This window comes from Heterodontus francisci, chromosome 37 (assembly GCF_036365525.1).
Source record: "Heterodontus francisci isolate sHetFra1 chromosome 37, sHetFra1.hap1, whole genome shotgun sequence".
NCBI classification, from domain to species: Eukaryota; Metazoa; Chordata; class Chondrichthyes; order Heterodontiformes; family Heterodontidae; genus Heterodontus; species Heterodontus francisci.
Window position 1 is genome coordinate 47,419,615 of NC_090407.1, and position 26,712 is coordinate 47,446,326.

At 44.1% G+C, this 26,712-nt stretch overlaps 1 protein-coding gene across 1 annotated transcript in view; it reads left to right on the forward strand.

The window, feature by feature from the left end:
* Positions 1–26,712, forward strand: part of LOC137352036 (ephrin type-B receptor 2) — a 937,948-nt gene that overhangs the window by 717,048 nt on the left and 194,188 nt on the right. The window contains exons 6-8 of the mRNA XM_068017009.1: positions 4,504–4,628; positions 14,402–14,564; positions 21,542–21,650. Coding sequence (XP_067873110.1) covers positions 4,504–4,628; positions 14,402–14,564; positions 21,542–21,650 — 397 coding nt within the window. The remainder of the gene's footprint in view (positions 1–4,503; positions 4,629–14,401; positions 14,565–21,541; positions 21,651–26,712) is intronic.

A 26,712-nucleotide genomic window follows, 5' to 3' on the forward strand; every position in this document is an offset into this window, starting at 1 on the left:
GTGCATGTGTCTATGTCTGAGAGTGTGTTTGTGTGTGTGTTAGAGAAAGTGTGTGCATGTGTCTATGTCTGAGAGTGTGGTTGTGTGTGTGAGAAAGTGTGTGCATGTGTCTATGTCTGAGAGTGTGTTTGTGTGTGTCTGTGTGTGAGTAAGTGTGTGCATGTGTCTATGTCTGAGAGTGTGTGTGTGTGTGTGTGAAAAAGTGTGTGCATGTGTCTATGTCTGAGAGTGTGTTTGTTTGTGTGTGTGTGAGAAAGTGTGTGCATGTATCTGTGTCTGAGAGTGTGTTTGTGTGTGTGAGAAAGTGTGTGCATGCATCTGTGTCTGAGAGTGTGTTTGTGTGTGTGAGAGAAAGTGTGTGCATGTGTCCATGTCTGAGAGTGTGTTTGTGAGTGTTTGTGTGAGAAAGTGTGTGCATGTGTCTATGTCTGAGAGGGTGTTTGTGTGTGTGTGTGTGAGAAAGTGTGTGCATGTAGCTGTGTCTGAGAGTGTGTTTGTGTGTGTGAGAGAAAGTGTGTGCATGTGTCCATGTCTGAGACTCTGTTTGTGTGTGTTTGTGTGAGAAAGTGTGTGCATGTGTCTATGTCTGAGAGTTTGTTTCTGTGTGTTTGTGTGAGAAAGTGTGTGCATGTGTCTATGTCTGAGAGTGTGTTTGTGTGTGTGTGTGTGAGAAAGTGTGTGCATGTAGCTGTGTCTGAGAGTGTGTTTGTGTGTGTGAGAGAAAGTGTGTGCATGTGTCCATGTCTGAGACTCTGTTTGTGTGTGTTTGTGTGAGAAAGTGTGTGCATGTGTCCATGTCTGAGACTCTGTTTGTGTGTGTTTGTGTGAGAAAGTGTGTACATGTGTCTATGTCTGAGAGTGTGTTTCTGTGTGTTTGTGTGAGAAAGTGTGTGCATGTGTCTATGTTTGAGAGTGTGTTTGTGTGTGTGTGTGTGTGAGAAAGTGTGTGCATGTGTCTATGTCTGAGGTTGTGTTTGTGTGTGTGTGTATGTGAGAAAGTGTGTGCCTGTGTCTATGTCTGAGAGTGTGTTTGTGTGTGTGTGTGTGTGTGTGTGTGAGAAAGTGTTTGCATGTGTCTATGTCTTCGAGTGTGTTTGTGTGCATGTGTGTGGGAAAGTGTGTGCATGTATCTGTGTCTGAGAGTGTGTTTGTTTGTGTATGTGAGAAAGTGTGTGCATGTGTCTATGTCTGAGAGTGTGTTTGTGTGTGTGTGTGTGAGAGAATGTGTGTGCATGTGTCTATGTCTGAGAGTGTGTTTGTGTGTGTGAGAAAGTGTGTGCATGTTTCTATGTCTGAGAGTGTGTTTGTGTGTGTCTGTGTGTGAGTAAGTGTGTGCATGTGTCTATGTCTGAGAGTGTGTTTGTGTGTGTGTGAGAAAGTGTGTTCATGTGTCCATGTCTGAGAGTGTGTTTGTTTGTGTGTGTGTGAGAAAGTGTGTGCATGTATCTGTGTCTGAGAGTGTGTTTGTGTGTGTGTGTGAGAAAGTGTGTGCATGCATCTGTGTCTGAGAGTGTGTTTGTGTGTGTGAGAGAAAGTGTGTGCATGTGTCCATGTCTGAGAGTGTGTTTGTATGTGTTTGTGTGAGAAAGTGTGTGCATGTGTCTATGTCTGAGAGTGTGTTTGTGTGTGTGTGTGTGAGAAAGTGTGTGCATGTATCTGTGTCTGAGAGTGTGTTTGTGTGTGTGAGAGAAAGTGTGTGCATGTGTCCATGTCTGAGACTCTGTTTGTGTGTGTTTGTGTGAGAAAGTGTGTGCATGTGTCTATGTCTGAGAGTGTGTTTGTGTGTGTGTGCATGTGTCTATGTATGAGAGTGTGTCTGTGTGTGTGTGTGTGTGTGAGAAAGTGTGTGCATGTGTCTAAGTCTGAGAGTGTTGTGTGCGTGAGAAAGTGTGTGCATGTGTCTATGTCTGAGATTGTATTTGTGTGTGTGTGTGAGGAAGTGTGTGCACGTGTTGATGTCTGAGGTTGTGTTTGTGTGTGTGTGTGTGTGTGATAAAGTGTGTGCCTGTGTCCATATCTGAGAGTGTGTTTGTGTGTGTGTGACAAAGAATGTGCATGTGTCTATGTCTGAGAGTGTGTTTATGTGTGTGTGTGTGAGAAAGTGTGTGCATGTGTCCATGTCTGAGAGTGTGTTTGTGTGTGTGTGTGTGTGTGAGAAAGTGTGTGCATGTGTCTATGTCTTGGAGTGTGTTTGTGTGCATGTGTGTGAGAAAGTGTGTGCATGTATCTATGTCTGAGAGTGTGTTTGTTTGTGTATGTGAGAAAGTGTGCATGTGTCTTTGTCTGAGAGTGTGTTTGTGTGTGTGTGTGTGTGTGAGAAAGTGTGTGCATGTGTCTATATCTGAGAGTGTGTTTGTGTGTGTGTGTGAGAGAAAGTGTGTGCATGTGTCTATTTCTGAGAGTGTGTTTGTGTGTGTGTGTGTGTGAGAGAAAGTGTGTGCATGTGTCTTTGTCTGAGAGTGTGTTTGTGAGTGTGTGTGAGAAAGTGTGTGCATGTGTCTATGTCTAAGAGTGTGTTTGTGTGTGTGTGTGAGAAAGTGTGTGCATGTGTCTATGTCTGAGACTGTGTTTGTTTGTGTGTGTGTGAGAAAGTATGTGCATGTGTCTATGTCTGAGAGTGTGTGTGTGTGTGTGAGAAAGTGTGTGCATGTGTCTATGTCTAAGAGTGTGTTTGTGTGTGTGTGTGTGAGAAAGTGTGTGCATGTGTCTATGTCTGAGAGTGTGTTTGTGTGTGTGAGAAAGTGTGTGCATGTGTCTATTTCTGAGTGTGTTTGTGTGTGTGTGTGTGTGTGAGAAAGTGTGTGCATGTGTCTATTTCTGAGATTGTGTTTGTGTGTGAGAAAGTGTATGCATGTGTCTATGTCTGAGAGTGTGTTTGTGTGTGTGTGTGTGTGAGAAAGTGTGTGCATGTGTCTATGTCTGAGAGTGTGTTTTTGTGTGTGAGGAAGTGTGTGCATGTGTCCATGTCTGAGAGTGTGTTTGTGTGTGTGTGAGAAAGTGTGTGCATGTGTCTATGTCTGAGATTGTGTTTGTGTGTGTGTGTGAGAAAGTGTGTGCATGTGTCGATGTCTGAGAGTGTGTTTGTGTGTGTGTGTGTGAGAAAGTGTGTGCATGTGTCTTTGTCTGAGAGTGTGTTTGTGTGTGTGTGTGTGTGTGTGAGAAAGTGTGTGCATGTGTCTATGTCTGAGAGTGTGTTTGTGTGTGTGTGTGAGAAAGTGTGTGCATGTGTCTATGTCTGAGAGTGTGTTTGTGTGTGTGTGTGAGAAAGTGTGTGCATGTGTCTATGTCTAAGAGTGTGTTTGTGTGTGTGTGTGAGAATGTGTGTGCATGTGTCTCTGTCTGAGAGTGTGTTTGTGTGTGTGTGTGAGAAAGTGCGTGCATGTGTCTCTGTCTGAGAGTGTGTTTGTGTGTGTGTGTGTGAGAAAGTGTGTGCATGTGTCTATGTCTGGGAGTGTGTTTGTGGGTGTGTGTGAGAAAGTGTGTGCATGTGTCTATGTCTGAGAGTGTGTGTGTGTGTGTGAGAAAGTGTGTGCATGTGTCTATGTCTGAGAGTGTGTTTGTGTGTGTGTGAGAAAGTGTGTGCATGTGTCTATTCTGAGACTGTGTTTGTGTGTGTGTGTGTGAGAAAGTGTGTGCATGTGTCTATGTCTGAGACTATGTTTGTGTGTGTGTGTGAGAAAGTGTGTGCATGTGTCTTTGTCTGAGAGTGTGTTTGTGTGTGTTTGTGAGAAAGTGTGTGCACGTGTCTATGTCTGAGAGTGGGTGTGTGTGAGAGTGTGTATATATCTGTGTCTGACTGTGCGTATATGTGTCTATTTTTGGATGTGAGTGTGTGCATGTGCCTGTTTGTGAGAGAGTCTGTGTCTGTGGCCAGGATTTTATTCGGGCGACAGGGTTCTCGACTTGGTCAAACCTGCGTCGCCCCTCCTGTGGGAGGACCGCCCAATCAAATGTCAATTAGGCACGTAACAGAACAGCAGCAGGCCTTCCACGGAATCAAGGACTCCGATGACGGAAGTCCTGCCCTCTGAGATCTGCCACCCAATCAGAGGCCGGTAGTTCTTTCACTTAGCAATGCCATCGTGGAGGCCACAGGTTGGTCGGGCAGGAGGGGTTTTGCGGAGTGGGGACAATGGTGAAGGGGTGTAGGGGAATCAGTGACAAGAGCAAGAGGGTGGCTCTCAATGGGCCAGTGCCAGGTCTTTAGTTCAGGCATTAAATACCTTTTAACGAGGGACTCTAATCCGGAGCTGCTAAGCAACCCACACGGTTTTTATACTGTGCTCCCTGTGCGGCTAATTGTGGTGGCGGCAGGATGAACCTTTAATTGATTATATGCTCTCCCCACCTCCAAACCCACACAGGGGAGAGCATAAAATTCCACCTTGTGTGTGCGAGTGTGTGTGTGTGAGAATGTGCGCGTGTGTGTCTGTTGTGTCTGTGTGTGTGTTAGGATGGTTCAGTCTTTAGCTGATTTGCTCAACTGTTCACTTTCTATTACAGCTCCATCTGCAGTTTCATTTATGCACCAAGTGAGTCGTACAGTGGACAGTGTAACGCTGTCCTGGTCCCAGCCTGACCAGCCCAATGGTGTGATCCTGGACTACGAGCTCCAGTATTATGAGAAGGTATGGAATCTAGGATTTGAAAAGGTAGTTAAATGAAAATTTTTGAGAATGTTTAATTTAAGAATATAAATTAACTGTAAGAAACAAATGAGCTTTTGCATACAGTGACAGTGGTGGCTCAGTGACGAGCACTGTCACCTCTGAGTTGGAAGATTGTAGGTTGAAGTCCCACTCCAGAGACTGGAGCACATAATCTAGGCTAATATCCCAGTGCAGAAGTAAACCAAGACCCTTTGTGCTCTTTCAAGTGGATGTAAAATATTCTGTGGCCCCATACTGAAGAAGAGCAGGGGACATATCCCTACTGTCCTGGCCAATATTTATCTCTCAATCAATGTCAATAAAAAATATTATCTGGTCATTATTGCATTGCTGTTCCTGGGAGCTTGCTTTGTGCAAGTTGGCTGCTAAATTTCCTACCTTACCACAGTGACTAGACTTCAAAACGACTTCATTGGTTGTAGAGTGCTTGGGATGAGGTTGTGTCAGGTGCGATGCAAGTGCAAGTCTTTCTTTTTTGTTTTAAGTTGGTAGATGTATTCAACAAGGATCTCGAGAGGTTTAATGAGTCAAATTGTAATTCTTCAGTGTAAGATCAGACCATGATTTTGGTAACCATAGTCCAGGTAAATACCAAAATTACATCATTGTAAACTGAAGCTTGGAGAGAAGAGACTTTTAAAAATGAAGCTTAATCCAGAGGTTTTGATTGCTAAAGAAACAAGTTTGAGAATTTAAATGGTCTTTTCTCATTCACATCACAGAATCACAGAATAATACAGTGCAGAAGAGGCCCTTCAGCCCATCGAGTCTGCACCGATGCATTAAAGACACCTGATCTGTCTACCGAATCCCATTTGCCAGCACTTGGCCCATAGCCTTGAATGTTATGACGTACCAAGTGCTCATCCAGGTACTTTTTAAAGGATGTGAGGCAACCTGCCTCTACCACCTTCCCAGGCAGGGCATTCCAGACCATCACCACCCTCTGGGGAAAAAAGTTCTTCCTCAAATCCCCCTTAAACCTCCCGCCCTTCACCTTAAACTTGTGACCCCTCGTAACTGACCCTTCAACTAAGGGGAACAGCTGCTCCCTATCCACCCTGTCCATGCCCCTCATAATCTTGTGCACCTCAATCAGGTCACCCCTCAGTCTTCTCTGCTCCAGTGAAAACAACCCAAGCCTATCCAACCTCTCTTCATAGCTTAAATGTTACATCCCAGGCAACATTCTGGTGAATTGCCTCTGCACCCCCTCCAATGCAATCACATCCTTCCTATAATGTGGCAACCAGAATTGCACACAGTACTCCAGTTGTGGCCTTACCAAAGTTCTGTGCAACTCTAACATGACCTCCCTGCTTTTGTAATCTATGCCTCGATTGATAAAGGCAAGTGTCCCATATGCCTTTTTCACCACCCTATTAACCTGCCCTCTGCCTTCAGAGATCTATGGACAACCACGCCAAGGTCCCTTTGTTCCTCAGAACTTCCCAGTGTCAGGCCATTCATTGAATACTTCCGTGTCACATTACTCCTTCCAAAGTGTATCACCTCACACTTTTCAGCGTTAAATTCCATTTGCCACTTTTCTGCCCATTTGACCATCCTGTCTATATCTTCTTGTAACCTGAGACACTCCACCAATCTTTGTGTCATCCGCGAACTTACTGATCCTACCCCCCACATAGTCATCTATGTCGTTTATATAAATGACAAACAATAGGGGACCCAGCACAGATCCCTGTGGTACGCCACTGGACACTGGCTTCCAGTCACTAAAACAGCCGTCTGTCATCACTCTCTGTCACCTACAGTGAAGCCAATTTTGAATCCACTTTATCAAGTTACCTTGTATCCCATGTGCATTTGGTTTCTTGATAAGTCTCCCATGTGGGACCTTGTCAAGGGCTTTGCTGAAATCCATGTAAACTACATCAACTGCACTACCCTCATCTACACACCTGGTCACATGCTCAAAAAATTCAATCAAATTTGTTAGGCATGACCTCTCTCTGACAAAGCCATGCTGACTATTCCTAATCAAATTTTGCCTCTCCAAGTGGTGATAGATTCTCTCCTTCAGAATTTTCTCCAATAGTTTCCCTGCCACTGACGTGAGACTCACTGGTCTGTAGTTCCCTGGCTTATCTCTACAACCTTTCTTAAATAGTGGGAGCACATTAGCTGTTCTCCAGTCCTCTGGCACCTCCCCCATGGCCAGAGAGGAATTAAAAATTAGGGTCAGAGCCACTACAATCTCCACCCTCGCCTCCCACAGCATCCTTGGAGACAAATCGTCCGGACCTGGAGATATGTCCACTTTTAAGCCTTCCAAAATCTCCAATACCTTGTCACTCCCTATGACAATTTGCTCAAGAACCTCACAGTCTCTCTCTCTAAGTTCCATATCTACATCCTCTTTCTCTTGGGTGAAGACAGATGTGAAATATTCATTCAACACCCTACCAATGTCCTCTGGCTCCACCCACAGATTTCCCCCTTGGTCCCTAATGGGTCCTACTCTTTCCCCGGTTATCCTCTTCCCATTGATATACTTATAGAATATCTTGGGATTTTCCCTCCTTTTACCAGCCAGAGCTTTCTCATATCCCCTCTTTGCTCTCCGAATTGCTTTCTTAAGCTCCATCCTACACTTTCTGTACACCACTAATACTTCCATTGATTTGCTCTCCTTGCATTTGCTAAAAGCCTCTCTTTTCCTTCTCATCATACCCTGAATGTTTCTGGTCATCCATGGTTCTCTGGGCTTGTTGCTCATACCTATTACCCTAGAGGGAACATGTTGGACCTGTACCTTCCCCATTTCCTTTTTGAATGCCCCCCACTGCTCTTCTGTAGATTTCCCGACAAGTAACTCTTTCCAGTCTACCTTGGCCAGATCCTGCCTTATTTTACTAAAATTCGCTCTCCCCCAATCCAAAACCTTTTTTTGCAACTTGTCTATTTCTTTCTCCATAACAAGCTTAAATTGTACCATGTTGTGGTCGCTATCACCAAAATGCTCCCCCACCAACACATCAACCACCTGTCCGGCTTCATTCCCCAGAATTTGGTCCAGCACTGCACCCTCCCTTGTTGGATCCTCTACATATTGAGCTAAAAAGTTCTCCTGTATAGATTTTAAGAACTCCACTCCATCTAAGCCCTTAACACAATGACTATCCCAATTAATGTTGGTTAAGTTGAAATCACCTAATATAATTACCCTATTATTTTTACCTCTGCAAATTTATCACATATTTGCTCCTCAATTTCCCGCTGACTATCTGGGAGTCTATAATAAACAACTAGCAATGTGGCTGTCCATTTTTTATTCCTAAACTCTACCCATAAAGCTTCATTTGATGCTCCCTCCAAGAAATCATCTCTCCTTACTGCAGTAACTGACTCCTTAACTAATATTGCGATGCCCCCTCCTCTTTTACCCCCTCCTCTGTCTCGCCTGAAGATTCTATATCCCGGGATATTGAGCTGCCAATCCTGCCCCTCCCTCAACCTTGTCTCCGTGATGGCTACTATATCACAATTCCACGTGTCAATCATTGCCCTTAACTCATTCCTTTTACCTGCAATACTCCTGGCATTAAAGTAGAGGCCTTCCATCCTGGTCTTACTCCCTTGAAACTTACTTCTGTTGTATTCCCTCTGACTTGTTCGCTTTCCTGTGTTTAGCTGTGTCCCTATTCTGCTCGGAGTCTGCATTCCCTCCCCTTGCCAAATTAGTTTAAACTCCTCCCAACAGCACTAGCAAACCCGCCAGCAAGGATGTTAGTCCCCCTCTGGTTCATTGCTACGACTGTTGGCCTCCTCTCTGCTGGTAAGTTGTTAGTAAATGTGTGTGATTAAAAAGAGAACTCTTTCTGGGTTGATTTGTATGTAAACATATTTTGAAGGCAACAGTAAGCTGGTTTAAAATGGAAATCCAGAGAAAAAGAGATATTCTTGCTGTTCTGGAATTATTTAAGATAAAGAGAATTTAATAGAGGTGTGAATTGAGCTGCAAGGGTTAAGACAAGCGTTGCTAGCTGGGACTGTCACTTTGTATGAGCAATCCATCGGAAAGGCTTCAATCTCTTGTGATTTGATGTTGTATTTGAATGACCACATAGAATATACAGTATGTGTTACGAACAGGTGAGAAAGAGGTTCCCTTTCAGCCTTCTCCTGGTTTTACTGTAACAGGGTTTAATTTTACACACACCGTGTGTTTAGCTCCAAAATAAACACAAGAAATGCTGAAAATACTCAGCAGGTCTGGCAGCATCTGTGGAGAGAGAAGCAGAGTTAACGTTTCAAGTCAGTGACCTTTCATCAGAACTGGCAAATATTAGAAATGTAAAAGGTTTTAAGCAGGTCAAGTGGGGGTGGGGCAAGAGATAACAAAACAGAAGGTGTGGATAGGACAAGGTCACAGAGAATAACTGACCAGAAGGTCATGGAGCAAAGGCAAATAGTATGTTAATGGTGTGCTGAAAGATAAAGCGTTAGTGCAGAGAGTGTGTTAATTGACAGAAAACTGAACAGTCTGACCCCAAGCACAAACATGAAAAAAAACAGTGGGTAGGCACAGTAGAAACAAATTAAACAAACTAAAATAAAATAAACAAATATAAAAAATAACTAAAAATAAAAAGGAGGGCCCGTCATGCTCTGAAAAAATTGAACTCAATGTTCAGTCCGGCAGGCTGTCGTGTGCCTAATTGGTAAATGAGGTGCTGTTTCTCGAACTTGTGTTGATGTTCACTGGAACACTGCAGCAATCCCAGGACAGAGATGTGAGCATGAGAGCAGGGGTGGGGGGGAGGTTGCTTCCAGCAACCGGAAGCTCAGGGTCATGCTTTCGGACTGAGCGGAGGTCTTCCGCAAAGCGGTCACCCAGTCTGCGTTTGGTCTCCCCAATGTAGAGGAGTCCACATTTTGAGCAGCGAATACAGTATAGTAAATTGAAAGAAGTGCAAGTAAATCGCTGCTTCACCTGAAAGGCGTGTTTGGGGCCTTGGATAGTGAGGAGGGCAGAGGTAAGTGGGCAGGTATTACACCTCTAGGGGCTGGTACCATGGGAAGGGGTCGAGGTGTTAGGGATAATGGAGGAGTGAACCAGGGTGTCCCTATTTGCCCTTGACAACTGAGTGGCTTGCTAGGCCACATGTAGGCCAGACCAGGTGAGGACAGCAGCAATCAATGATAGCTTCATGGCACTATTATTGAGATTATTTCCAATTCCAGATGTTCTATTCATTAATTGAATTTAAATTCCAATAGCTGCCATGGTTGTATTTGAACCCATGTCTCCTGGGCATTAGCCTGGGCCTCTGGGTTACTAGTTCAGTGACATTACCACCACGCCTTAACTTCTTGTCAATTGTCTCACAGCGCATTGTCCCCCATAACACCATGAACCTTTCCTTCATGGCCGCTGTTAATCGACACCTCCCACTTCTCATTTTCGTAATTCCTTCTCCTTACCCTACCTGCTGACTCCTTCTTGCAGGATTGAGTCTCTGTTAAGACTGGTGTACAGTTTGGGATAAATTCAATCCCAATTTCACAGGTGAAATCTCCTGCATCAGCCAGTTAATATTTTCATATCTTTTTAAAAACCTTTTGTGGTTCCGATCCATAAACCTGTCTGCAATGATCATTTTTCTGTCGTAAATTCCAGCTGCCACATTTCTGGCTCAGGTTTGCTCAATCATCTTTCGCCCATCAGGATGTGAGTACAGACTCACAGCTCAAAGCTACAGATTATTCAAAATACTTTCTTTAAAAGCTAACTTTTCTACTCAGCAGTTGAAATCTCTGTTATCCAAAGTAAGATTTTAAACAACATTTTAAAAAAATCACTGAAACATGACTAAATTTACCCACTTTTGTGTATTTTAATACCTTAATTTCAACGCCTGAGCTTGCCTCAAAAGCCTGAGCTTTGGTGGAATATTTGTGCCACCCATCAATTAGAGAGTCACGTTAATTCAGTCACATTTGTGCATTCTGAGCAGGTCCAGTTTTCAGAAACCTCCAGCATGCAATCTAAATTCCCAGCCCCTCCCCTGCTCTAATATCCACAGTATTTATGTGGTTGGTCCAGTTCAGTTTTGGGTCAGTGTTAACCCCCAGGATGTTGATGGTGGAGAATTCAGTGATGGTATTGGAATGGTGGAGGTGGTTAGATTCTCTCTTGTTGGAGATGATCATTGCCTAGAACCTGTGTGGCACGAATGTTACTTGTCACTTATCAGCCCAATCTGATTCACTCCATGTGATATCAAGAAACAGCTGAAGGCACTGGATACTGCAAAGGCTGTGGGCCCTGACAACATTCCGGCAATAGTACTGAAGACTTGTGCTCCAGAACTAGCTATGCCCCTAGCCAAGCTGTTCCAGTACAGCTACAACAATGGCATCTACCCACAACGTGGAAAATTGCCCAAGTAGGTCCTGCACACAAAAAACAGGACAAATCCAACCTGGCCAATTACCGCCCGATCAATCTACTCTCAATCATCAGCAAAGTGATGGAAGGGGTCATTGACAGTGCTATCAAGCAGCACTTGCTCAGCAATAACCTGCTCACAGACGCTCAGACTCGATTCCGCCAGGGCTACTCAGTTCCTGACCTCATTACAGCCTTGGTCCAAACATGGACAAAAGAGCTGGACTCCAGAGGTGAGGTGAGAGTGACAGCCCTTGACATCAAGGCAGCATTTGACCGAGTATGGCATCAAGGAGCCCTAGCAAAACTGAAAGGAATGGGAATCAGGGGGAAAACTCTCTGTTGCAGTCATACCTAGCATAAAGGAAGTTAATTGTTGGAGGTCAATCATCTCAGTCCTAGGACTGCAGGAGTTCCTCAGGGTAGTGTCCGAGGCCCAACCATCTTCAGCTGCTTCATCAATGACCTTTCCTCTATTCATAAGGTCATAAGTTCGCTGATGATTGCAATGACTCCTCAGATACTGAAGTAGCCCGTGCCCACCTTCAGCAAGACCTGGACAATGTCCAGGCTTGGGCTGATAAGTGGCAAGTTACATTCGTGCCACACAAGTGCCAGGCAATGACCATCTCAAACAAGAGAGAATCAACCATCTCCACTTGATGTTCAATGGCATTACCATCACTGAATCCCCCACTATCAATATCCTAGGGGTTACCATTGACCAGAAACTGAACTGGACACTGCAGCTACAAGTGCAGGTGAGAGGCTGGGAATTCTGCAGTGACGCTTAAAACCATCCAGGACAAAGCAGCCCGCCTGATTGGCACCCCATCCACCATCTTCAACATTCACTCCCTTCACCACCGACGCACAGTGGCAGCAGTGCATACTATGTAACAAGATGCACTGCAGCAACTCACCAAGTCTCATTAGACAGCACCTTCCAAACCCGTGACCTCTACCACCTAGAAGGACAAGGGCAGCAGATGCATGGGAACACCACCACTGCAAGTTCCCCTCGAAGCCACACACCATCCTGACTTGGAACTATATCGCCGTTCCTTTATTGTCACTGGGTCAAAATCCTGCAAATTCCTTCTGAACAGCACTGTGGATGTACCTACACCCCAAGGGCTGCAGCGGATCAAGAAGGCAGCTCACCACCACCTTCTCATGGATAATTAGGGTTGGGCAATAAATGCTGAGCTAGCCAACGATGTCCATATCCCATGAATACATTTTTAAAAAACTTAAGCCTAAATGTTGCCCAGATTTTGCTGCGTGTGGGCATGGACTGCAACATTATCAGAGGAGTTACAGATGCAACTGAACATTGTGCAATTATCAATGAATATCCCCACTTCTGACCTTATGATAGAGGAAGGTCATTGATGAAGCAGCTGAAGATGGTCGAGCCTAGGACACTACCCTGAGAAACTCGTGCAGTTATGTCCTTGGGCTGAAATGATTGACCTCCAAAAACCACAACCATCTTTGTGCGAGGTGTAACTTTAGGCAGTGGAGAGTTTTCCCCTGATTCCCATCAACTCCAGTTGTGCCAGGGCTCCTTGATGCCACACTCGGTCAAATACTGCCTTGATGTCAAAAGCAGTCACTCTCACCTCATCTCAGCTCTTTTGTCCCTGTTTGGACCAAGGCTGTAATGAGGTCTGGAGCCCCCTGGTCCTAGCAAAACCCAAACTGAGCATCGGTGAGCAGGTTATTGGTAAGTACGTGCCAGTTGATAGCACTGTCAAAGACAGTTTCCAAGACTGTAGAATCATAGGATCGTTACAGGACAGAAGACAGCCATTCGACCATCATGTCCATGCTGGTTCGCCAAAGGAGCAATTCACGAACTTCCACTCCTCTGTCCCCTCTCCACATCCCTGCACATTCCTCCTTTTCAGATATTTTGAATATTTAGAAAATGCAGAAAAATTTACAGCACAGAAGGGGGCATTCTTCTTGACTCTGTATTACTTTGCTGATGACTGAGAGTAGACTGATGGGCAGTAATTGGCTGGATTGGATTTGTCCTGCTTTTTGTGGGCAGGACATACCTGGGCAATTTTCCACATTGTTTGTTGGATGTATCTGTCCTGGAAGTGCTGGGAAGTTCTGGAGCATAAGTCCTCAATGCTACAGCTGGGATTTTGTTGGGGCCCACAGCCTTTGCTGTAACCAGTGGGTTCAGCCATTTCTTGGTATCGTCTGGAATGAATTGGAGTGCTTGTCCCCTGATTCCCATTGACTTCATGTTTACTGGGGCTCCTAGGTAACACACTCCATGAAATGCTGCATCGATGTAGAGGGAAGTCACTTCACCTCTTTGAAAGAATGTGGAGATGGAATTCGCAAAGCTTTTGGTTCAGGCAATGAATAACGCTGATAGAGCTCTGACAACAATTGTACTTTACTCTGATGAATTCTTGAGACAAACACCAGCTGTGAACCGCATGTGTTAGCAGATGCACCTGCAAGGGGTTAGACTGCTGATAGAAAGTCAATTAAGAGATCTGATGAATCATTTTTGAGGCTTAATAATAAATATTGATGAGATATATACCTTTAATCCGCACATTCATTATAAATCACTATGTCCAATTTACAATGGACCACGCCTCTGTAAACTTGTCACATTGTAAACTGATCCACCAGTACTCATGCTTTGGTTGTGCACCTTCTAGTAATTTCTGAAAACTTCTGTGCTTCGACCTACTCTACTTCTCTACTGCAAGGTTTTCAATTCAAAAATAAATATTAAATGAAAGTATGACATAAAAATACAAACAGATACATAACTTGCCATTGGGTACTGGATTCCATTGGTGTATCCTGCCCCTGCCCTCCCCTCGTCTGGCATGCTCCCAGTGTGTCACAGCCTTTACAATACTACAACCCTGAGACCCTAATATTACTGAATCCCTGCCTCGTTCTGCTTAGGTGGTGGCCCTCATTCATGTAAAACTGCAGACTCATTTTGAGACATACCACAGGAGATATTTTAGTTTACCTTTAGAATATTGAACCCTGCCTTCAATCTGAATCCACATTTCTGTGTAATGTCATTATTTTGAAAGAGTCTGTGAGGCAGTGCCACCTTAGGGCAGGGCTGGGAGAGCTAGTCACATCTGCAGCAGGTATTCTCAGGTTGGTTAATCGAAGGAGTTTCTTCAACTTCACATTTTATCACCAATCAATAAATAGTGAATTAATATTTGAATTAAAGAATACGGTGCGAGAATCATTCTAAATGTTTAATTAATGTGTGCCAGACTGAGAAGTGTTTCTTCTTTTCTCTTGTGTGTAGGATCAAAGCGAGCACAACTCGTCGGCTGTGAAGAGCCAGACAAACACAGCCACCATCCGCAGCCTCCGCGCAGGCACCATCTATGTCTTCCAAGTGCGAGCACGGACAGTGGCCGGTTTTGGCCTGTACAGTGGGAAAATGTATTTTCAGACAATGACAGAAGGTAAACGGGCACAGGCTGGCCTTACAATGAAGAAATGATACCAAGGGGTTTGTATTCATGATGGGACCTATTTCAACATTTGGAAAACCCAAAAAACCTCTATCAAAATATTTGCCAAAATAGCCGGGTTGCGATGCCATTAGCACATGTTGTTTCATTTACTTTATTCTCAGTGACTGCAAAGCAATGGTATTCAGTGTTTAAACTTGTAAATCTACAATTGTTACTTTTGGGCTCTTTGGAGGTGCAACAATCTCATTAAGAAGAACTGCTCTCTGTTCTCGGTCACTATGCAATTAGGACCATTGTTGCAAAGCAGCTGAAAGCAGTTTCATTTATAGCCAGATTATCCCTCCTTACCTTTTGAAGAATGTTACAGTCACAGAACACTGCTTTTTCACCAGCAGTTTGGTTATCTGTCATTAGTCACCTGTAGATTAGATTGGTGAGCCAACCCTTTGTTCCTCTGGTTAACATGTGAAGGCACACACTTTCTCAGCGAGAGTGAAAAGAAACAAGGTGAGTTACCTCAAAGATCTGAAGTGGTTTATGGTGCCAGGTCAGGGAAAGGAGAAGAAAGAAAATAGGCCAGAAAAGGCTTTCAAAGGGTCCTGTATGTCATTTGTTCCCTGTTGAGACTCTGAGAGGTAAATGTGTAGCTAGAGAAGTGGTCTTGGAGGGAAGGGTTCAGATTCCTGGGATATTGGGACCAGTTTGAGGGCAGGAGTAGCTTGTCCAGAAAGGGTGAGATTCAGCTCAGGCAGACTGGGACAAGAGTCCTGTCAGGGAGAGTAACTAGTGAGTTTAGTGAGTAAAAACAAGATAAGCAAAAAGAAAGGAAAGCAAGAGGGACAAAGTGGAAGAGAAAGGAAGAAAAAGAAGCATAGGAAGATAGTAAAGAATAGAAGGCAGAGGGATTAAAATGAGTGGGCTGAAATCTAGCGGCACCTCGGTCACAGCGTGGGGGCTGGTAAAATGCTGTGGGGAGAGGCCCGCCTCAACGATGTCGAGAAGGGCCTGCCGCATATTACCGGTGGCGGTGGGACTTTGGTGTGGTCCCCCTGCCACCCGGCGGCAGGCCCCTCATCAGCATATGTTAAGTGACATTTAACATATTTAAATAAACTTACCTGCAGGCGGCAGCTGTCCCACTCTGGAAATCTGGACGGAGTTCTGGGCGAGAACTTGGCGGGGAGGCGGGAGTAGTAAAATTTTCAGGGCGGGAGGGGTGGAGGAGCGGGGAAATTGGATGTGGGGATAGTGGGTAAGGGTTGAAGGGCAAAATATTGAAGGTTGGGGGGGGAACATTCAGGTATGTGAACAGTCAACTGATGGTCATTTCATTGCAAATGACCATTGTGGGGGGGTTGGGGAAGGGCCTCCATCACTTATTTGTAAATGTATTAAAAATTGCTTATACTTACCCTTTAACAATTTAACTTATTTGTAAGAACACCGTTGCCGGGGCCGCAGAGCCGCCCCCTCTACATCATCGGGGACGACCGCTCTGCCCTCACTATTTAAATGAGCCCCCGCACGTAATATCGCCGGGGCTCAGGAACGACGCATCCGCACGGGATGCACGCTATTCTTAGAGTGCGCCACCGCAAAGTGCGGCGTACTCATAAAATTCAGCCCAGTATGATCACCAAACAGGCAGAGGCATGGTTAAGTTGTATGGATGTGAATACACAGAGAGTCACAGTTATAGTGGGGAATTTTATGCTCTCTGCCTCATCTCAGGTTTGGAGGCAGGGAAAGCATATAATCGAGCGGAATGGTTACGGGGAGGGGGTGGGGGGGGTGCGGAGAGACATTTACGGTACAGGAGGCCATTCGTCCCACTGACTGCATGCCAGCTCTCTGTATAGCAGTACAGTTAGTCCCATTCCCCTGCGCTATCCAGAGCACTATAGGAAGGATGTGATTGCACTGGAGAGGGTGCAGAGGAGATGCCTGGGCTGGAGCATTTCAGCTATGAAGAGAGACTGGAGAGGCTAGGGCTGTTTTCCTTAGAGCAGAGAAGGATGAGGGGGGACATGATTGAGGTATACAAAATTATGGGGGCGCGGATAGGGTAGATAGGAAGTGGAGGTGTCAATAACCACATTTAAGATAAGGGGCAGGAGGTTTAGAGGGGATTTGAGGAAAAATGTTTTCACACAGAGGGTGGTTGGAATCTGGAACACACTGCCTGAAGGGATGGTAGAGGCAGGAACCCTCACAACATTTAAGAAGTATTTAGATGAGCACTTGAAACGCCAAAGCATACAAGGCTACGGGCCAAGTGCTGGAAAATGGGATGAGAATAGATCGGTGCTTGATGGCCGGCACGGACACGATGGGCCAAAGGACCTGTTTCTGTGCTGTATAACTCGATGACTCTATGACTCTATTGCCCTGCAAGTTTATTTCCTCAATTGCCCATACAATTTCCTTCGAAATCATTCATCATCTCTGCTTCCACCACCCTCGCAGGCAATGAGTTCCAGATCACTATCACTTGCTGCATCAAAAAGTTCTTCCTCACATCCCACCTGCATCTCTTGCCCAAAACCTTAAATCTGTGTCCCCTAGTCCTTTTACGATCAGATAATGGGAACAGTTTTTTTGTCTACCTTATCTAAACATATCAAAATCTTGTACACCTCTATCAAATTTCCCTTCAATCTCCTTTGCTTCAAGGAGAACAGCCCCAATTTCTCCAACCTAACTTGTAACTAAAATCCTCCATCCCTGAAACCATTCTGGTGAATCTCCACTGCACCCGCTCAAGGACCCACACATCCTTCCTAAAGTGTAGTGACCAGAACTGGATGCAATACTCTAGTTGGGGTCTAACCAGATCTTTATAAAGCTTCAGCATAACTTCCCTGCTTTTGCACTCAATACCTTTATTTATGAATCCCAAGATCCCATATGCTTTGTTAACCATTCCCTCAATATATCCGCCCACCTTTAAAGATGAACCCCCAGGTCCCTCTGTTTCTGCACACTGTTTAGAACTGTGCCATTTAGTCTATATTGCCTCTCTCTATCCCTTCTGCATCACCTCACACCTGTCTATTAAATTCCTTCTGCCACTTGTCTGCCCATTCTGCTAGCCTATCTATGTCCTGTTACAGTAGATTTGCATCAGCCTCACTGTTTTCCATACCTCCAAGTTTGGTATCATTGGCAAATTTTGAAATGTTACTCTGTATTCCAATATCCAAGTGATTTATGTATTTCTTAATAAAATTGATGACTGAGAGCTAAAACGTGCCATAAGGAGGATAATGTAATGATGTTAGCATGGACACAATGGGCCAAATGGCCTCCTTCTATGCCATAAATGACTGTATAACAGAGAAGTGATATGGGTTAAGACAGGGGGAAAATCCAACCATTCTCAGTTACAAGGTATTTCGGCAGGTTAGAGGAGTGGAAATGATGGAGTGGCATGTCAAAGACTTCATTCCAGAATGGATGGATGATAAGGGTTTGCTGCAAAACCTGAAGCAATTTAGACAGACTAAAGGAGTAAGAAGGGAATATATTATAGGCAGAACTGTGGATATGAACTAGAGGTATGTAAACAAGTTACAGGAAAATGCAGTATCAGCAGGGCCGTAACAAAGGATGATTTTCATTATCCAAAGATAGACCAGGGTAAAATTAATGAAAAGAAAGAGTTTATACACTGTATAGGCAGGTGGTAATCAGCATGACGTTTCATTGCCCATGTTTAACCTGAAGCCATGAAACCGACTCTCGACATAACTGCCAGACCGGGCTCGTGCCAGCTAGTCAGGGAACCAATATGAGTGAATAATATATTTGATATTTTCCCACTAATTTACCTGTCGGACATACATCTGTCCATGACAGTATTGGTAGGAGTGACCACCGTTCAGACCTTGTGGAGATGAAGTCCTATCTTCACACTGAGGACACCCTACATTGTGTTGTGTGGCACTACCACTGTGCTAAAAGGGATAAGATTTATAATGGTTCTAGCAGCTCAAAACTGGGCATCCATGAGGTGCTGTGGGTCATCAGCAGCAGCCGTAGAATTGTATTCCAGTATAATCTGTAACCCCATGGCTGGGCATTTCCCTCACTTTACTATTATCATCAAACCAGGGAACTAACCCTGGTTCAAAAAGAATTATGGAAGAGCATGCTGGGAGCAGCACTAGGTGTAACTGAAAACAAGGTTCCAACCTGATGAAACTATAACACAGGAGTAGATGTATGCTAAACAGCAGAAACAGGATTCTATAGACAGAGCTAAGCGATCCCACAACAGATAAAAAATAAAAAGCTCTACAGTCCTGCCACACCCATTCATGAATGCTGGTAGACAATTAAGCAATTAATGGGAGAAGGGGACTCGATGAACATTTTCAATTTCAATGATGGCAGAGCCCAGCATGTGACTGCAAAAAGCAAGGGTGAAGCATTCATGACCATCTTCAGACAGAAGGAAGGATCCATCTCAGCCTCTTCCTGAGGCTCCCACCATCACAGATGACAGTCTTCAGCCAATTCTAATCACTGCACATGATATCAAGAAACAGCTGAGCATACTGGATGCTGCAAAAGCTATGGGGCCTGACAACATTCCAGCTGTAGTGCTGAACCAGTGCTCCAGAGCGAGCCACACTTCTAGCTAAGCTTTTCTCATACAGCTACAATACTGACATCTACCTAACAAAGTGGAAAGTTGTCCAGATATGTCCTCTAAACAAAAGGCAGGACAAATCCAATCAAGCCAACTATTACACCATCAGCCTACTCCAATCATCAGCAAAGTGATGGAAAGTGTCATCAACAGTGTTATCAGATGGCACTTACTGAGCAATAACCTGCTCACTGTTGGTCCGTTTGACCAAGTAATCAAGAAACCCAAGTAAAATAGAAGTCACTGAGGATCAGGAGATTGGTTGGAGTCATACTTGGCACAGATGAAGATTGTTGGAGGCCGATTATCTCAGCCCCAGGATACTGCTGCAGAGTTCCACAGGGTAGTGTCCTAGGCGCAACTATCTTCAGCTGCTTCATCAATGACCTTCACTCCATCATAAGATCAGAGATGGGGATGTTCACTGATGATTGCACAGCGTTCAGTACAATTCGCAACGCCTCAGATACTGAAACAACCCATGGCCGCATGCAGCAGGACCTGGACAACATTCAGGCCTGGGCTGATAAGTGGCAAGTAACATGCGTACCATGCAAATTACAGTCAGTGACAGTCACCAAAAAGCTAAAGTCCATCCAAATTCTCTTATCATTCAACATCATTCCCATCACTGAATCCTCCACCATCAACCACTTGGTTGACCTTTTGATCATAACTATTGACAAAACCCATCTGGCTAATTGAATCGGGGAGCGCTCCCATTGTCTCTCTGTTCAACTGTCTTTCAGAATGCAAATGTGCAGCCATGTTTTCAGCCATTCTGCTCTGTGGTCTTTTTAAGCAAGTTATGTTCAGTGTCCAGTAAAAGTTCAAATAGTGTTTCATATGACGAAATTAATATGTTTCCATTTGGCAGGTGTGTTTTCCACCACACCAGATTGCCATATCTGTGTAGTTGATGATGCCCTGCACCTGTGGGGAGCCAGCCAGAGCTGCAAACCCAAATGCTCCCTCTTTCTGACTGATGTCATCACAAGTAAAGCTGAAATAATTTCTAGCCCTTACAAGTCCCAGTCACCAATTTTATGCATTTGTGGATAGTTGACTGGGAGATCCAGGATATGTCTGCAGCAGACCCCTGGAAGGATCCAGGGGTTAAAATGTTGAGGACAGTGGTGACTTTGACAGACACTGGTAACGCAGGTTTTCTTCTAGTGGGCTAGAGATGGCTGCCACCACCTGACCTGACAACCCGAGCCTCCTGATGCACTGATGTTTGGAGTTGTCGAGGAAGCTCAGTCTCTTCCTGTACACATTGTGCTTCCTGTAATCTACACCTCTCTGCAGATTCCCCTCTCTCCAGCTCCTGTCTCTGCTGTCCAGCTGCAGGTCTCTGAACAACAGGTGCTGCTGGTGATGTCGCTTTTCATATTGGTCCTTGCGGTCCAATCTAAGGCAGCTGTAACATCACCCATCCTGATGAGATTGAAGTGAGAAGAAAGTAGCTTCTTAGCAGCTGTGAATACTGAGTATTTATCACACCAAAGTCATAACTTTGAATCACTCTCCTCAATTGCTGCGGCTCTTGCCTTGCATTCACAGGCATCTTTCTGGAAGCTTGGGAAAGCTGGCGATGTACTGTTAAATTTGAAAGTGAGTTTATGTATTGCTAATTGTGGGATTAACATATATTAAGACACAAGCTGCCTCTCCTCAGTTAAACCTGGAAGTTGGGGGTGGGTGGGGGGGGGGGGGGGGAGTTGGGGGGAGTTGGAGCCGGATTTCAAATATAGTGAAATTTTTTCCAGATTTTAAACTCCCCCCCCACTCCCAGTTGCACCCAAACCCACACACTCTTCCAGGTTAAAATTCTCCTCGATAACTCTGTTTCTCTCTCCACAGGTGCTCTCCGACCTGCAGAGTTATAGGAATATTTTATGTTCTTATTTTAGATTTCCAGGATCCACATGATTTTGCCTTTGATCAAAAACGATGATCTGACCATTTATTTCTGTTTATGGGATCTTGCTGTATGCAAATTGTCTGTTCCGTTTACTACATTAAAACAGTGTTGTACTTCAAAAGTATTCCAATTGACTGTCAAGCACTTTGGGACATCCTAAAGTTATGAAAGGTACTACAGAAATGAGAGTTCTTTCTCCAGAAGCAGTGACACTGTTCACATTATTGCTATCATGGTGCTGAGCAGCTGGGCTAATGTAAAGTGAAAAAAATCTCAGGGGTCAGACGAGGTGAATCGAGGATTCTTAAGGAAATAAGGGAGGAAATTGAGGTAAATCTGGCCTACACCTGCCATGGATATTCCATTTACTGCCTGTTCTTTTTGTAGCTGAATACCAGACCAGTCTACAGGAGAAGCTTCCCCTCATCATTGGATCAGCAGCTGCTGGCCTGGTCTTCATAATTGCTGTTGTAGTCATACTCATCGTTTGCAACAGGTAACTCAGTTCTTTCACAATCTTCCAAACATTGATAATATCGATTCTTTTTGTTGCATGTTCCCTTGTGCAGTTTCTCTCTATGGATAATATAATGTGCATCCTTCACTTAAGAGTTCTTTTGAAATCTAGCAACGTGGCTCCTGGTTTTTACAGATGAGCTCTCAGCAATGCCCTAATGATTGAACAGTAGTTGTTTGCTTAGTTTAGGAACAGGTGAGATTTCTTCTCTGGCTCTCTGTATGGAGGTGGTGGTACACCAATGAGAGCTTGTGCATGCCTGCAGTGTATTTCTTGCTCCATTGCTCTGCAGGGCTGTGTAATTCTGCTTCTGTGCAGTCACAGTACTACAGCCTCAGGATATGTGCTTCATGGAGTGCATTTCTGTCCATGATGCAAGGAGTTCTAACCAGTCTCCCAATGTAACATTGTTCCACAAATATCACTACTCTTTTTATACATAAACTCTATGATAGAATTGTTTTATAAGTATGAATACACAATGGGAGTCATTGTATGGAGTTGTAAGTATAGAGGGGTTGGTATGTTCAGTCTGTTCCACCAGAGGATAACCAACCTAGGAGTTAAGATACAGATCGGCAATTATCTAAATTGAATGGTGGAACAAGCTCAAGGGGCTGAATGGCCTACTCTTAATCCATAGCCCATGTTCCTAAACCAAGTGCATAAAACACAGAGCCAGAAATGTGTTTTAAAAACTAACTTCTGCCTTTTATTACTGTTTAAATGTCCTGAATCCTAATTTTCATCCCTTGAGAGATATCTCCGTGAGACTACAGGACCTAACTCTCTCTACTCAACACTAACTCCTACAGGTCACCTATCTTCTGTCCAGAATCCCAGCTCCAAGATCAAGGTTTCCAGTTCCAACAAGGTTCAAGCTTCCGGCTCCAAGGTCCATCCTTCCAGGCTCCCAGGTCTAAGCTCCCAACTCCTAGCTCTTTGTTATCCACTGTCTCTCCCTTGTCATTGCTACCAATCAAACTCTTTTTAATTTGTTTTTTCAATGGATATTCCCGGTAGGTGTAGCCATCAATCCAACATCTACCGTGCATGGTCTTTAACACCCATGCCATGTGGCGCATATAGTTTTCTCCCTCTCCCTTCTTTCCCTACCCTCTACCCAACATTACTTTTTTTGCTACTCTTTTGACTGGTGTTATGCCAGTATCAATGTGCCAGTACTGCTTTCCTCCTAGAATTGAAAGCCAGGTCTTAAGGAGACTTTCAATAGTTAAAAATACCAAACGCTGTGAAAGAGTATTTTAAAGGCCAGATGTGAGCTTTGAAAGAAAATACTGTTAGTATGAGACCAGCAGACCACATAGACATGGAAACTCCACTAATCCATCCAGTGAATAGGGAAAGTGCAATACTAGGGATACAGGGAAGACGAGCGTTTAAAGGAGGAGAGGAACTTGAAGAAGACAAATTGCAACTGATTAATAGTGGAATTGAAGCCAGTGCCAGATGTTTTCACTCGAGGATGGAAGAACTAGATGAGGAAATTGCGGTTACATTAGTTATAATCTAACAAAGCTGGAAATCATACCAGAGAATCTGTAGGCTGTAAATGTTATACTATTATGGAAAAAAAGGAGAAAGGGCAAATAAAATGACTAGAGGGCGGTGAGTTCAACATGTGTAACATGAATATCATCAATGACAGAGGAAATAAGCACTTAGAAATGCATAAGCTGATTGCAAGAACAGAATGATTCTGCGAACGGTAGCTGGTATTTAACTAACCTTATAGATACCTTGGGGATAGAGTTTCTGGTTTGGCTGCAATCAGCACATCAGGTGTAAATTGTGCTAGTTTTCCGAAGTTATAGTTCAAATTTCCATTCAAACATATTTGCAAAATCACAAACATAAAATCGTCCATGAGCCAGCAAAAAGGTGCAACATTTTAGAATGTAACTTGTTGTTTTGCATTAAAATATATTCCTTGGTATATTTAAGGATAAAAACTTAGTGGAGTTTTATTAATACAGTTGAAAATGGGTTTATCACAAAAAATAAGCATTTTAAATCAGGGGCTGAATTTTCCCGGTCCCGTGCAGGTGGGTGGGGTCTGAGAAAATAGTGGAGGGAGCCACATGAGGACAAGTCCCCGACGCATTCCCACCTCCAGGGCACTATCCCGAGGTGGTCTGGGAACCAGTCGGCTGACTACTGCACAGAGATGCAATTAAGACCCCACTTGGGGGCCATTTTCTGATGGCGATGCTATTTTCCTGCCGTTCGAGCGACCTCCCAGTGAGCGCAGAGGCCATCAGCTCATTCGAGGTTGCCTCCTGGCAACAGACTGAGTGCTCATTGGAGTCAGCGGCTCCGTGTCCCAATGACAGGGCCACAGGGATCAAAGGTCGCAACCTCGTCCACCACTATTCCTGTGAAGGAGTTTTCCCCTCCACCCCAATGGCCCTATTGGCTTCAGGCCTCTTTAGTTGTTGACTTCTCTACAGGCAATCGTGGGGGCCTCTATGTTGAGGCACCCTCACGTTTGCCCACCTCTCTTGGTGGAGCTGCCTGCTGGATGTCGCAGTGGACCCTGATTGGGCCTCCCACTTCCCTGGTTGGATGGGGCTCCTGGAGGCAGCTTCTTAATTAGCCGCCTCCAGGAGGATCGTGACTGACTTCCCACCACAGTCACTTCTGGGATCCCAACCCGGAATTGAGACCAACGTCAAGATTGTGTCCCAACCAGGAAAATCCAGCCCAGAGTGTCTCGACAACAACCTGTGAGTAACTTGATTTTAAATAACTGAAAATGACTTGAGGCTGTACAGGACTACAGGAACCACCTCGTTTCATTGGGGTACAGTCATCGGTTTCTTAATAAATAAAAAAAAATCTTTAACATTTAAAAGCTTTTAATAAGTGCCCCTGTGCCAAAAAAAATACAGCTCAATTCTCAGAGCCTTCTTGACGGGCAGCAAACGGTCATAATTAACAAAAAAAACCGATGGTAATTCATTCGATCTGGAGGCATAGCTAGTTTTGTGGGCAGGGCCAGTTTCTGGCACAGTGTTTTTTAAACCAATGCGAAAGCTCGTGGAAACTTGCTTTGCGCTGAAAAGAACTTGTGCTTGAAATTTAATGATCTTCTTCACTGGTCTGGTACATTTTGACGAAATTGAACTTAAAAAATCCAGCACAACCGAGTGGAAACTTTACTCCCAGTGCATAGACGATTGAGACAATTCTATCCCAATGTCCAATAATGATACACAGTTGAAAGTTATAGGAATAAATATTATCAGTTATACAGTCAGTGCAGTATCACTGCAGGAGCAGATCATTTCCCCAAATGCTCTTCCATCTTGCAAAACTCTGGACCAGGTGCACCAAATAGTAAAATTTAACTCATGGTGCACTGTGATGAAGAGAAAAAAAAATTGTAAAATATCTAGATGGGTTAATAGAGTGGAGAGAACATTGTCATTTAATGTAGCAAAGTTTGAGCAGGAAGAGCAGATGAAAATGCAGACTAAAAGTGGAATCATTATGAGAGCTGTATCAGCAATGAGTGTTCAAGGTTCAGATGTCACTTAAGCAATAAAGATAGCTTGCAACTCCAAGAAGGAATGAAATGGGATGTGGGACTTCTCATGAGATGTACTACTGCAATTATACTTCAGACTGCCAGACAGAATGTTTGGATCATTGGTTATTGCTTTGGGTTGCCCCCCTAGGAAGGACGTATTGGCCTTGGAGAAGGTCCAGTGACAGCAACCCAGAAAAATACCTGGATGTCAGGAATCAATTATGATGACAGACTGGTTAACTGGGGGTTGTAATCCCTGGAGATGAGGAGATTAAGAGATGATCTGATTAGGATGTTTAAAATAATGAAGGGAGTTGACCACTTTTCCCTCTAGTAGGAGAATCTAAAACAGGGCAGTAGAATTTTAAAATTCAAAGTGAGCCAGTTAAAGCTGACTCCAGGGAATAAATTCTTAACAACTTCTTGTCAGGATGACATAGGACAAATGGCACAGAAACGGGCCATTCGGCCCAACCAGTCCATACCACATTTATGCTCCACTCGAGCCTCCTGCCATCTTTCCTCATTTAAATCTATCATCGTAACCCTCTATTCCCTTCTCCCTCATATGCTTGTCTAGTATCTAGATGTGCCATGTATTGCCTCAGAAGACCATTCGTGATGAATCGTTTAAAAGGGATGTAGATACCTACTTGGGAATTAAGGGTATCGAGAGATGTGGAGAACAGACAGGTAATTAGGACTATAAAGAAAGAGCTGGCATAGCTATCCAAGGCATGCAACAGGCTCAGTGGGCCTACTGTTCTAGTCTTGTTTCTGTGTTCTTAAGCTTGGTTCTGATCCTGTTAAAGTTGACTTTTTTTTGGCTAGGATCCACATTTAACCTGTCTTTGCACAACTTTCATAGTTCATTTGGGCTTTATTACGTAGTGACCTATAATGTTACACAGCACCCTGTGTAAGGTTCCTAAACTTGACACCAATTTTTGGTTGCAAATAATCTTTATTGAGTTTGACCAATAAATTGTGAAGGAAAGCTTAACATTTTTAGTGGGCTCGAGTCATGCACAAACAATCCTGAAAAGAAGTTGTTCAGTTTCAGAAAAGGAGTTGATTAATGAGTTCCCTAATTGATCTGTTGCTCATTGACTTGTTTGTTTGTGATACAGTTCACCCTATTATCTGGGAGATCACTGCGCCCTTTTTCATCATTCCTTGCAAAAACAAAAACCCTCTCCTTGCTGATAAATGCTTTTCTTGCCAAATGTCATCCATAATCTGAAGAAGTTTGTGATTGAAAACTTAACCATTTTATTATTTAGTTTAGAGATACAGCACTGAAACAGGTCCTTCGGCCCACCGAGTCTGTGCCGACCATCAACCACCCATTTATACTAATCCTATATTCCTACCACATCCCCACCTATCCCTATATTTCCCTACCTATACTAGGGGCAATTTATAATGGCCAATTAACTTATCAACCTGCATGTGGGAGGAAACCGGAGCACCCGGAGGAAACCCACG